Source organism: Siphateles boraxobius, unplaced genomic scaffold, assembly GCF_051911475.1.
Source record: "Siphateles boraxobius isolate OS27281-9 unplaced genomic scaffold, OSU_SipBor_1 86, whole genome shotgun sequence".
Classification (NCBI taxonomy): domain Eukaryota; kingdom Metazoa; phylum Chordata; class Actinopteri; order Cypriniformes; family Leuciscidae; genus Siphateles; species Siphateles boraxobius.
The window spans coordinates 1,495,915-1,509,428 of record NW_027509215.1 but is presented as its reverse complement, the minus strand read 5'-3'; the positions used below and the strand labels follow the sequence as shown (position 1 = coordinate 1,509,428).

General features: G+C 37.1%; 1 protein-coding gene across 2 annotated transcripts; it reads left to right on the top strand.

The window, feature by feature from the left end:
- Positions 1–6,410: 6,410 nt before the first annotated feature.
- trim55a (tripartite motif containing 55a) lies at positions 6,411–13,427 on the top strand. Of its 2 annotated transcripts, none has more exons than XM_077221866.1 (10): positions 6,411–6,814; positions 7,531–7,703; positions 9,915–10,095; positions 10,203–10,298; positions 10,433–10,578; positions 11,317–11,404; positions 11,502–11,524; positions 11,615–11,739; positions 11,826–12,058; positions 13,128–13,427. In XM_077221866.1, the coding sequence occupies exons 1-10, from the start codon at positions 6,650–6,652 to the stop codon at positions 13,206–13,208; spliced, it is 1,311 nt and encodes a 436-aa protein (XP_077077981.1). In that variant the 5' UTR covers positions 6,411–6,649; the 3' UTR covers positions 13,209–13,427. The 2 variants fall into 2 exon arrangements, with proteins under 2 accessions (XP_077077981.1, XP_077077982.1); XM_077221867.1 differs by having other exon boundaries at positions 6,444–6,814; positions 9,918–10,095.
- The last annotated feature ends 87 nt before the right edge of the window (positions 13,428–13,514 follow it).

Below are 13,514 nucleotides of genomic sequence, written 5' to 3'. Positions count from 1 at the left end.
AAACTTGATTTTGAATGGGTTATTTATTTGTATATATTTAAATAATTGATAAAAAAAATATTTTAACATAGTAAAATAATTGTTAGTCATCTTCAAAAAGTTTGCTGAGGCCCTCTAGTGGTTCTGCTGGCCTCCAGGAGCAGGGTTGAGAAACACTTTTACAGTGGGCTACATTATCACTGTCACGATGTGGGTTTATGTCTTGTTCCTGTCTGTCCTGTGTTTCCCTTGTCTTGTGTGAACTTTAGTTATTTCCTGTGCTGTGTCATGTTTTGTAGTCCTTTGTAGTTTTTCTAGATTATAAGTAGCCCCAGGTGTTTCTGACTAACCACGCCCTCTTGTTAAGCTCGTTTACCCCTGTATTTAAGCCCTGTGTTTCAGCCCTGTCTTTGTGAGTTGTTAATGTTGTAATGGTTGCTGTTTCTGTGTTCCTGGTCTGAGTTTCTTTTGTTTGTTTTATTAATAAATAGTGATGGGCAGATCGAGGCTTCGTGAAGCAATGAAACAGTCGAAGCAAATGTGCCATTTTGTTTCGAGGCTTCGAATCAATCCGAAACCCGTCTCCACGGTGACACCTAGTGGTCACTTGCAGGTGTTGATCTGAAACAACCTTTACAAAGAGCTAAAAAAAAATGTTTTTTTTTATTATTTTTTTATTGTATTTTTGTAATATATGAAGCTTGTAACCTGTAGTCTCTTCACATTGCATAATGTGATTTTGGTCATGAAAAATGAATATTAATAAAAATAAATCAAGCCACAATGTCTCCCTTTCTTATAGATTTTTATTCAAAAATATTAATTTCTCTGCTGTTGAAGGACTCAGCCTACTTCTTTTTTTACAGATAATTTCTCCAGCCTTTGAAAAAATTCTCTCACAAGGGACACTTGTTGCTGGCATACAAAGATATTTTTTAGCTAGGACATACAAATGAGGAAAGATTACTGCTCTCTCTTTCCAGTAAGTTAGAGGATCATGAGTTCTGGGCAAAAACGCATCGCTGAGGTATTTTTTCACTTCCACTGTGGCATCAGCTGTAGGATTGTGTATCATCTGGGTCTCACGGATACGATTGTCAAAATGTTCCCATAAACTGTCTTGTGTTTCAACTGGTGTTGATGATGATGGGCCTGATGTTGACATTTGTGGTTCTGAATTAAAAGAAAACGGCAATTAGTAACAAATCATAAACTGACAACACATATGAAGTATAAATTTCATGAATCACATTACATAAGATAACATAGACTGAAACTCACCAGGAGTTGTGTTTGAACGCATCAGTGAAGCACACTCCAGTGTGATGTGCTTTTCAGCATCCAGGGCTTTGGCAGGATTTCCAAAAGCCACATTTTTAAACCTTGGGTCCAGCAGTGTAGCCAGTCCCAAGGCTCTAAAAGTCTCGTACCCTCCACATCTGGAATGCAGACCTTCTTGTAGATGTGAGCCTATGAGCCAACACAAGAGAAAACCATATTAATTAAAATAATGACAACAATATGAGAGTTATGGCCAATTATACACGTATGGTCATAGTGTCCTACCTAATTGTACAGTTGATTCCTGCGTTGCATTTCCTTTTTTCTGTGCAAGCTTGTGCTGCAACATCCTGTACAATGGTATGAGCTATGAAGCAGACACTCTCTGTTCCTCTGACATCTCTGTTGTTGCTAGTTTGAATGGTTGAAGAAGTGTCAATGACTGTTGAATAATGTCATACTCAAGACTTGTCAGGGGAGCAGTATCACTGTTTAAATTGGCAAGTGCAGCACCCACTGGCTCACGTTGCTCATACAAGCGTTGTAGCATGTCGAATGTGCTGTTCCATCTCGTTTCAACCTCCTGTATCATTTTCAGACTTGGTCTGCCCATCAAGCTCTGCATCTCCACAAGCTTGTCCTTTGCTTTGCAGCTGGATCTGAACAACCCCACTATCTTTCTGGCGAATTTCATTGATGACTGGGGTTTGATCCAGGGCCTTTTTCACTATCAAATTCAAATTTTGAGCAAAACATGGGACATGGCGAAGGTTGAGTAGCTGGGCACTTAGGATCATGTTGGATGCATTGTCAGTCACCATGCAGTGAACTTTGGAGGTTATTCCCCACTCAGCCATTAGCAAGGCTTTAGCCTCCATGAGATGCTGGGCTGTGTGGGTTTGGTAAAACCTCCTTACACCCAGTAAAACAGTTGCCATTGTTGCCTCTGGTGTTATGTAATGGCATGTTACACCAAGATATCCATCCATATTAATGGAAGACCACATGTCAGCCGTAAGGCTAACAAATTCCGCCTTTTGTAGGTCCTCCATTGTCTTCTCCTTGGTTGTGTTGTACCTTTCGCTGACCATTGTTTTAAGCACCTTCCGGGATGGGATGACATAGCTTGGATCAAGCTTGTTCACAAAGGCCCTGAAACCCTCATCCTCCACGATGGTGAAGGGCTGCAGATCCTTCACCACCATGTTCAGAAGAGCCTCATCCAATTCCCTCTGTCTGCCTTTTAAAAGAGAAGATAAAACATACTTTCAGACAAATATATTGGAAAAATAGTAGCCTACCGTGAAAGTAGTCTACTGGTTCATTTGGAAACCTTCCTAAACAAAGTTATGTTATGAATATTTATGCTCAGTGTGCAGAGAAAGATAAAGTGCATTATAGAAATACAACATTACAAAAAAATAAAATGATGTCTTGGCTGTAGATTGGGTACTCATATGTAGACATATAAAATGTATATTCACAAAGTATAATATTATATTGACAACATTTGTTTTTAAAGTGATTGGCAGTTGTGATTGGGATGTTAGGCATGTCTTAGTCCATGGCCTTTCTAAACAATGGCCCAACACTTAGTTATTATATTTCACTTATAATTAGCCTATATTTCAAACAATGCATACCTTGCTTAGATGGCCCAGCAGTGTCAGTAGCAGGCCTTTGTACAGGGGGAACACTACCATCCTCTGCACCCTGCAGAATGGCAGGATGAATGCTCCTCAAATGGCGCATCATGGATGATGTATTGTTGCAGTAGGCTAGCTGCCGATCACCATACACACATCTCACTTTATTTGGGGTTTCCAAATGGAAATGCTCCCACACCACAGATGTACGGCATCTCTTCTGTGGAGCCTCCATTTCTATCTATCTATCTATCTATCTATCTATCTATCTATCTATCTATTTTATATGTAGCCTATCTATCTAATAATCTATATGTATCTGTAATATATGTATCTATCTACTAATCTATATATATATATATATATATTTCTATCAATGCATATATTAATGTGTCACTATATGTACTCTGTGTGTCTCTAAGTCAATGTGTAAATGTAAATTAAATCCTAAATATAACTAAACAAATCGCACTATAAATGTCACTATATCACCAAAAATCCGCTATCTCAAAACCAAACTCCTCTCACAAAAACCCACGATATGAAAATGCGTTGACAAAACTTTTATACTGTGTGATTGTGTGATTTGTTCCCGAACCGACCAATCAATGAAACCCTGATTCGGAGGAGCACTCCACCTGATGAAACACTTAGACGCTTCATTTAGCCGTTGTCACGTGACGTGGGTGTTTTGAATCACGCTTCGGATCAGTGTTTCGAATCATCTTTGCTTCGGGATCTCGCAAAGCTTCGGAACGTCTGTTTCGCGCCAGCCATCCTTATTAATAAATGTGCTTGCAATTGGATTCACTGCTCGCTTCATTCTTCCCGCATCGTTACAATCACAGGGACAACCCCTTTGAAACATTGTTGTTCTTTGCTCATGGAAAAAAAACACCGTTGCAGGGTTTGAACCTATAATCTTTTGATAATCACTCCAGCAGCATGTGAGAGATCACACACAGACAGTTTATATTGTGTTGGGGAGAAAAATAAATCACCAGGTGTAATTCCAACAGTTCCTGAAAACAGATGGATTCTCTCCATTAATAAATATTTTTCTTCTTCAAAATGTACTCTTTCTTCTCTCAGTCTGTAACTCAGTGTGTATGAATGGCAGCAGTAAGCTCTACTGCTCCACACATAAAGGTTTCTCTGTAGGCCTGCTCTGTGGTTTGTTTTTCAAAGCTGCCATTGAAAAAAAAAAAACTGGCTTTCACCATTCCCAACACTTCTTGACTCGGAAGACTGTTGCCGCTGCTTGTGACCACACTATGAAAGCACAATGAGCCATTAAGTCACTTAAATCAAATTATATTTCCTTCAGTTTATCATATTGAGGGCAGATCATCTGTTTTAGCTCTCCAGGACTTGATTGCTTTATATTTTCTCCCAGTACAGATGTCACACTTCACATCTCCAGATCCAGTGTAACATTGAGCAGGACGAGCTTGTAGTTTTGTCTTCTTGCGTTTCTCCACCACTTCAACCAGCATGGTGTTTTTACCTAAAACAGGTCTTGTATTGAAGGTCTGTCTGCACTGGGGGCAGCTGTAGACTCCCGTCTGATCATCCTGATCCCAGCAGCCTGTGATACAGCTCATACATTAACTGGTAACTGTGTCCACAGGGAATGGTTACAGGATTCTTCAGTAGATCCGATCCAGACCTGATCCTGAGCCAAAGAAACACTAGATTCTGAGATTTCACAGTGAGTAGACACAAATACTGTTATATTTCCTGGTCTTGTGTGTTAAAGCTCCAGTCGGCAAGTCTGCAGATTGAGTGGACTTAGGCAAAATTTTGAATGTTTACAACTCTCATGCCCCTCCCCCACTATCAACGAATACCCTCCCACCGAGTTCGTGGCTTCGTGCTCGTCAGTGCCAGTGCACCAGATTTTCTGTGAACGCGCCCTCTCATCAGCATCCATCAACACCATGAAGTATTTTGTTATTGTTGTTTTGTCATTTTGGAGAAGATTGTTACGAAATGGATTTCCCACCAATTAAACGTAAATAAACAACATCGTCTGTCTGAAACGCTATTATTGCTGTATGTGGCAGACATGGTCATTGTACATTTTTCTACTGCTTATATATCAGAGCTAGTAAGATAGCACATACAATAACAGTAGCTTTACTACTGTTCTTACTCTCGTAAGAAAGATAGAGTAGCATTGATTCTTCATAAAAGCCGAACTTAATCCCTTCATCTGGACATGTTTATCCACCTAACGTTACATTCACACGGATTTCAGTGCAAACAAAGGAACCTGCCCAACAAGTGCTAACGTTAGCTATCCATACCAACACATTAGGGCAAACATACTTAGATTACTAACATAACACTAAGAAATAAAGGTACTGGTTGATAAAGCACAATTACCTGTGGAATTACTATAACACTAAGAAAAAAAGTAACTGGTTGATAAAGCACAATTACCTGTGGAGAAGAAATGTTGCAATCTCTGCATCCAGCTTGAACCCAATTAAATCATGTAAATCTCTCCACCTTTCAAATGCCGATCCGATGTTGATCCTGGTTTATTTACGCACTTTCTTTCTTTACTTCTTTATTTTCAGCAAGTGTTCTCTTTTCCTGTGTTGTTTTTGACATCCTAGCTCTTGAGGTTAACCGAGGAATTGGAATCTTTTCCGCCATCACTCTTCATTACTGCGCGAACTTCAGGCGTGTGCATGTGATTGTAACGTGCGCGAGGGGTGGCGTGTGCACGACCTGTGATTGACAGTCAGATCTCACACCCCCCTGCGCTGATTGGACCCGATGATCCGGGACGGGTGGATTTTTCCAAAACAAATAACACGCTCCAGGTGGAGTTAGAAGCTCGGTCTTTTTTCTAAAACCACTTTATTTATGTTGTTCTGTCGGATTATAGTGTCGATTTCACTGAATATGATAAAAAAATTGTTGCCGACGGGAGCTTTAAGAGAGACGTGTTTAATATTATAGAAACAACAAAAAGGTCCACAAGTTTAGAGATTGTGAAAACTATCTATCTATCTATCTATCTATCTATCTATCTATCTATCTATCTATCTATCTATCTATCTATCTATCTATCTGGCTAAATTCATATTTGTCTACAAAAACAATAAAATTAAGCATAAGAGTTTGTGAGACCATAAGAACAGAAAGTCAGTCAAGTCTCCCCATAGATTTAAATTATGGTGTTCCAATAAATATCATATTTATGTAGGCTACTATGGTATTTACATGCCACTTCAATGTTACATGGTACAAGAACATGGAATTACCAGGGTTATGTCAGTGAATCTCCTTTACATCATCATAGTAGTCTTAACTCCAATTTTAACAAGACAATCTAAGCCTAATGATATTTTCTTGTTAAAATTGGACATAACATTTCAATTTATAAGGAAAATATGAAAGTAGTCTGGATGACCAGATAGTGTAGTGGTATTCTCACGCCTCAGGCTGGTTTCCGCGCGTGTGATAAGGGAGGTTTGCGAGCTTGTGGTCAGTGGTGAGGTAGACAGCTGCCCGGTCTCGCTCAGTGCCGTTTTCATATATGGTCACGTAATCATGGCAACCTTTACGTACCCATGCTAAAAACAGACCAGACAACCGCGTGAAGGAAGGTGACGGAGCGGCCTACGAGTGCCACACGGAGAGACAATATTACAACTGGATTTCTTTTGAAAGGAAATAAAGAAATAAACAACACACACCGGAGTGTGTTCGCCTAGCGCGCGCGTGTGATGAGCGTGGGTTTGGATTATTGGTGCCCTAGAACGCGCGAGACCATGGAGAGTTTGGAGAGGCAGCTGATATGTCCCATTTGCCTTGAGATCTTCACCAAGCCGGTGGTAATCTTACCGTGCCAACACAACCTCTGCCGCAAATGTGCCAATGACATCTTTCAGGTACCACCAATACGTACAATTAAACCTAGTTAACAATGTTTAAAACAATAGTGTTTTGGCACATGATATTTCATAACACCATAATTCAAAAACCAGCTTGAGTGTGTCCAGCTGGCAGGCCTTTTATTAGTGGTCATAGATTGTCTATTGCTTAGAATGGCTAGCTTGAAACAGCTAGTTAGACTAGCTAGTAGAATACTCCCTAACATATCCCAAAACTACCAGCTGAGCTTAAGCTGGATTTCTAGGCTATAAATAATGGGCAAAATGGGTCGATTTAATTTTTTACAATATATACATTTCTAAGTAACCACAACAGAGAGTGAGACATTTTGTTCAAGAATTAGGGTTATGACAAGAAAATTGATTAAAGTGGTAACATTTTGAAGAGTCATACAAATATCAGGATTGGAAACAAATGTAACATCCTCAAATGCTGTGTATTTAATTTTAGTTAAAAGAAGAGTGTAATAAGAAATAAGATGGATTTGGTACTTAGCTAGACAAAATAACTGAAATTATTATTGAATCTCATTTTTTTATTATTATTATTGTTACAGCTACTATTATTTGCTTTTATCATTACCATCATTATATTTCTTCTGGCAACGTTTTTAGATGTTTATTATTTATTTACATGTAATCCCTTGTAAGGAAAAATTGAAATAATTTAAGTAAAATCCAAAATATAACAAAAATATCTGTGTACATTTCAGTCCTCAAACCCCTACTTGCCCACACGAGGAGGTTCTTCATTGGGCTCAGGTGGCAGGTTCCGCTGCCCATCCTGTAGGCATGAAGTGGTTCTGGATAGACACGGGGTGTATGGCCTGCAGAGGAACCTGCTGGTGGAGAACATCATAGACATGTACAAACAGGAATCCAGCAGGTACACTTGCAGCTTCATTTCACCTTCTCTAATCATTTATGGTGTCTAATCATTTGGATTTCTGTTGCAACTCAGACGTTCTATTCTATTCTATTATATTCTATTCTATTCCATCACAATCATGGTCAATTGTGTGTGTGCTGGACTATATTTATAAGTAGGCCAGTGTGACAGGAGCTATTTCAGACAAGACACACCTTCTGTGTTTATCAGTCCCCTCCAACCCCCAACACACACACACACACACACACACACACACACACACACACACACACACACACACACACACACACACACACACACACACACACACACACACACACACACACACACACACACACTTGGAAACACATCAACATGAGCAACAGCAGTTAGAATTTTACTTTCTCTGTCTGTGCACTTCTCTAGCACTTTACATTTTTGTTATACTCAGTAGAGGATGCAAACTAATAGAAATTAAACAAAACAGAAACTATATAATCACAGCAGGGATTGTGTTACTTTTATAGGGAGGGGAGTATTTCATTGCTTGGAAATTTGTTTCTCTTTGTAGTTGTATTCATTAGATACTAGTACCTATTAATTAGATACTAGTACTTATTAATTAGCAACTAATACTTATTCAATATATACTATTACCTATTTATTAGACACTAGTACCTTTTGTAATTACTTACTATTATTATCTTACTAGTCACAACTGCTTTTTTACTAGTCTTAAGTAATGATTAGTCAGAACGGCCACTGTAGAGTTCAATTAAAAACCTTACTAGTAAAATAAAAAATCTTACTAGTAACATTTGGAATAAATACTAGTATATAATAAATAGGTACTAGTATCTATTGAATAAGTACTAGTATCTAATTAATAAGTACTAGTAATGAATAACTACTAGTGTCTAGTATACAGTATATGTACTAGTCACAATTAGAATACATACTATTTATGGCAAGCCGTTTTAACATTTAATCATTTAAACCTACTAGTCTCTATTTTCATGCTACTAGTACTTATTTTTTAGATACTAGTATCTATTCAATTAAGTACTATTACTTATTCATTAGTCAAGTCAAGTCATCCTCATTTATATAGCGCTTTTAACAATGTAGATTGTTTCAAAGCAGCTTTACAGAGATAAACATAATTTAAGGTAACACATATTGGTTTGGTTTTATAGTGGTTCTTGAAAAATGTTTTTTCCAGCTAAAGTTAGTTTTGATTGATTCACTTCCGTCTAAATGATAGTTTGTTATTAAATTAGGGGCCGCTAAGACGACACCGTTCTCTCTAAACAGACTTTAAACGTGAACCTGTGATAGACGCTGATGGCGTTCACATGCGCATAAGGAATTGATTCTATAGTTATGTGCGTTTGAATATATGTGCGCAGGTTTTTAATTCCTTACAAACCATGCCTAAACAAACTACTTGTCTATAAATTTTGATGCCGAATTTTATTTTATCTTATCACTTCGGGTAGGTACGCAAACCAAAAAAAATGCACAACGCTTTATCTGTAGAGTGGTATAGGGATCCTCCATAGGGATAGGCTAGTTGGAACTTCAGCACTGCATTGTCATCGTGTCATTAGCTACTAGTGCTTATTCTTTAGGTACTAGTGCCTTTTCTCATTAGATACTAGTACCTATTAAATAGATACTAGTACCTATTAAATAGATACTAGTACTTATTCATTAGATACTAGTACTTATTCATTAGATACTAGTACTTATTATTTAGATACTAGTACTTATTAATTAGATACTAGTACCTATTTATTAGATACTAGTACTTATTCAATAAATACTAGTATCTAATAAATAGGTACTAGTATCTATTGAATAAGTACTACTATCTAATATATAGGTACTAGTATCTAATGAATAAGTACTAGTATCTAATAAATAAGGACTAGTATCTAATGAATAGTACTAGTATCTAATAAATAAGGACTAGTAGCTAATGAATAAGTATTAGTACTTAATTGAATAGATACTAGTATCTAAAAAATAAGAACTAGTAGCATGAAAATAGAGACTAGTTGGTTTAAATTATTAAATATTAAAACGGCTTGCCATAGTAGTGTTGGTGTGCCTCCCAGAACAGGTTTGGGAAACACTGCTCTATACAGTCATTTTTATAATTTTTATTTATATAGATAAGGTATAAAGATAAACAATTAAAGGAAAATCTCTCTGATTCTCTTTCAGCAGCAGTAAGCCTGAGCCAGATGTGAAGAATGATGAGTTGATGTGTGAGGAGCATCAAGAAGAGAAGATTAATATATACTGTGTGACCTGCTCTGTTCCCACTTGTTCATTATGTAAAGTGTTTGGGAGTCATCAGTCCTGTGAGGTTGCTCCACTCAAATCTGTCTACGAGACCCAGAAAGTGAGACTTTAGTCTATTTTTCTGCTTCTCTTATCATCTATCTGCACTACTCTATTCTTTATCTCATGATGATTGATCCGTTTATATTTCTGTGATTGTGTGAGCAGACAGAGTTGTCTGATGGTGTTGCTTTGTTGGTTGGCAACAATGACAGAATTCAGGGCATCATCAGTCAGCTAGAGGAAAGCTGCAGATCTGTGGAGGTCAGTGTGTCTGTGTCTATTATCATTATCAATGACTGATCCTTTTTTTGTTGACCAATTCCATGGCATCATAACTATGATTTCTTACATTACGGTCCTAGTAATGATGCCAGTGCATATGTGTTTGTGTGTAGGAAAATGGGCGTAGGCAGAAGTCTCGTATATGTGAGTGGTTTGATCGTCTGTACGCTCTTTTGGAAGAGCGCAGAGGAGAACTCGCACTGAAGATCACTGCAGAACAGCAGGAGAAACTCGATTACATCAGTAGCCTACAGCGCAAGTACATGCACATATACACACTGCACAAAAATAAAGAGTAATATAGAAGGTCACATTCGTGATGATAGGTGATCTATTTGTCTGTAATAGGTGACAAATGATTATGAAGAAGAGCTGCTATTCTGATGAAAAATACTTGAATTTAATTTAAATGTACTTTATTAAATATATGTATAACATTATATACCATTCAAAAGTATGGAGTGAGTAATAAATTAATACTTTTATTCACCAAGGATACATAAAATTTGATCAAAAGTAACATAAAAGATCTTTGTTACAAAAGATTTCTATTTCAAATAAATGCAGTTCTTTTGAACTTTCCGGTCATCAGAGCATCCTGAAATTGTTTTATCAGTTTCCACGAAAATGATAGAATGATTTCTAAAGGATCATGTGACACTGTGACTGAAGACTGGAGTAATGGCTACTAAAAATTCATCTTTGCCACTTGACTTTTTTCTGTATTTTTGACCAAATAAATGCAGCCTTGGTGAGCATAAAATACTTTTAAAATTTTAATTTTATTTTTAATAATTTTAAAAATATTTAAACAAATTACCAACCCCCAAATTTTGAATGGTAGATAATAGATGCTAATCAAATATCCATAATTATTGTGTTGAAGTTTATCTGCTTAACTTATATTAATTTATAATTCTTCTTTTTTCCCATACTAAGTATGTTTATGCGTGTGTATGTTTACACAATCTGCTAATCCCAGTAATCACCTGTGCAGGTACAGAGAGCACTTGGATAACGCAGCCAAACTAGTGGAGACAGGAGTTCAGACAATGGAGGAATCTGAGATGGCCATCTTCCTGCAGGTCTACAGAGTTCTTTATTACATGCTTTTTTTCTGAAAGCTGATTTTTTCCTAAGCAATGGAGTATGAAGTCTCTAATCTAAATGTCTCTCTAATAGAATACGAAGCCTCTACTACAGAAGTAAGATTCAAATAATCACCATTTTACTGATTCTTCAAACAGACACTCCTGTTTTATGCCATCTAATTCATTCTGTCTCTTTCATGTCAGAATTGCAGAAGGCAGGAATGTGTCTCATTTAGAAAAGGTAGAGCGTGGATATGAGAATATGGATCATTTCACTGCAAACTTCCAGCCTGAACGAAGAGCAATACTCAGCATAGACTTTGTCAGGGGTAAACTAACTCTAATCCTAACCTAAGGTGTCATGTAAGGTTTTATTGGAATCTGTCTCTTTATAAGATATTTTTCTCTTACTTAGATGGTGACGACAATGAAGAGAATGATGATGAGGAAGAATTAGCAGGTACTGTTAGTCCTGAGACCCCGCAGAGACAAACACCTGTACCGAACCCCCCACCAATGACAACAGACTCGTCCCAAATGTCATCAAAACCCAACCAATCAGTGAAAATCAACCCGGCAGAGAACACGCCCTTATTACCGCCCACTCCAGACTCCAGTCACAACCCTTCTACAGATGCGCCAGCTCAGGTAAGGGTTTCTCCCTTGATTATTTAATAATATTTTTTTTTAAAGGTTTGATCAGTAATGTTAAGGTTAAGTCATTGTGAAAGACACAATCGGAACATAAAGTAGCGGCTGCTTTGTTGGGATCAGCTTACATTTTGAAATTATACCTATGATTCAAACATATGACCCCAGACACCAAAATATGGACACTTTTCTCATTTATTCTGCATTTTTAATATATTATGGGATTTAAAATGAGTGATTTTTATCTTTGTCAAATAAAGTTTCAGTGAAAAATTTCTGTAAAATTCAGTGAATAATATTGTAAAATTATAATTTTGAACATGCTTCGATTTCATATCTGTGTCCGAACATTTAAAAATGCTTTTGTTCCAATTTGTTACAGTTGAGCTAGAAAAAGAAAGATGGTGTCTGAAAGTTGTGGTTGGTGGTCAGTTTTTGTGTAAGTGTAAATTTTTAACCAATGTTGTCAACTTCTGATGTCATTTCTAGCAAGAAATTACTATTATAGTAATTACATATTTGCTTAGTTATCACCAAATCTAAACTATTTTGCTGTAGATCATTAGACCAGTCAGCTGCCTATAGTTTTTGGACGCAGCATATGTCTTATTATTTCACAATATCATTCTCATGTGCTTTGCTAAGTTCAGTTACTTTTAGAATCAGAAAGAGGTTTGGCTGTAGCAGTAAGTGCCCTCAGAAATACAGAATTAAAGAGAACCATACAGAATACAAACATTGTCCACTTGGGGCTGTCCATCATTAGAATGTCCCTGTGTATAAGAAACATATAAGAAACAGGCTGGTATCTTCAAAATCTGAGCTTCTAGTCATCTGAGCCTTGAAGATGAAAACAGCCTGTTTCTGAGTCACGAGTGACAATTGCAAATAGCCTCTGACCTGCCCATTCGTGACCCTTTCAGTCATTTCGACAGTATTTCATGTGACCACATATAGATGCTGTAGATGTTTCTGACCACAAATCACTATCAAACCACTTTTGTTCTGCTTGTCTCTATTTATCTGTCTATCCATTTCTCTTTCTCTGTCTTTCCCATACATTTAGGTAACTGCCGGTCCCAGCCAGACATCAGAGGATGAACCACGCCATGTTTTCTCTTTTTCATGGTTAAATGTGCCAAAATAAAATCAGTTGGTATCCTGCAACATCCCAGTGCCCTTCCAGAAAAACCTGTTGTTCTTCATAACTAATATTTTGTTACTTTGACGATCATAAATATAGACTACATTGAATATCTAGATAGGAATTTGAAAAGGTAAAAACCACAACTGTTAAATGATAACAATCTTTACTGAAGTAGCTGACTAAAATCGCAAAATAAAGGATTATGAAAAAGTGTATAAACATTCTCTTTTGTATATGTTAATAATGCTTTTTGTGGGGGAATACATTAAAAGATAACAAAAAACGATACATTAAAAGATAGAAAAA

Coding starts and splice junctions, on each gene's coding strand:
- trim55a (XM_077221866.1), top strand. CDS start 6,650: ATGAGCGTGGGTTTGGATTATTGGTGCCCTAGAACGCGCGAGACCATG. Junction 6,815..7,530: donor GTGCCAATGACATCTTTCAG/GTACCACCAATA, acceptor TGTACATTTCAG/TCCTCAAACCCCTACTTGCC. Junction 12,059..13,127: donor CTACAGATGCGCCAGCTCAG/GTAAGGGTTTCT, acceptor CCATACATTTAG/GTAACTGCCGGTCCCAGCCA.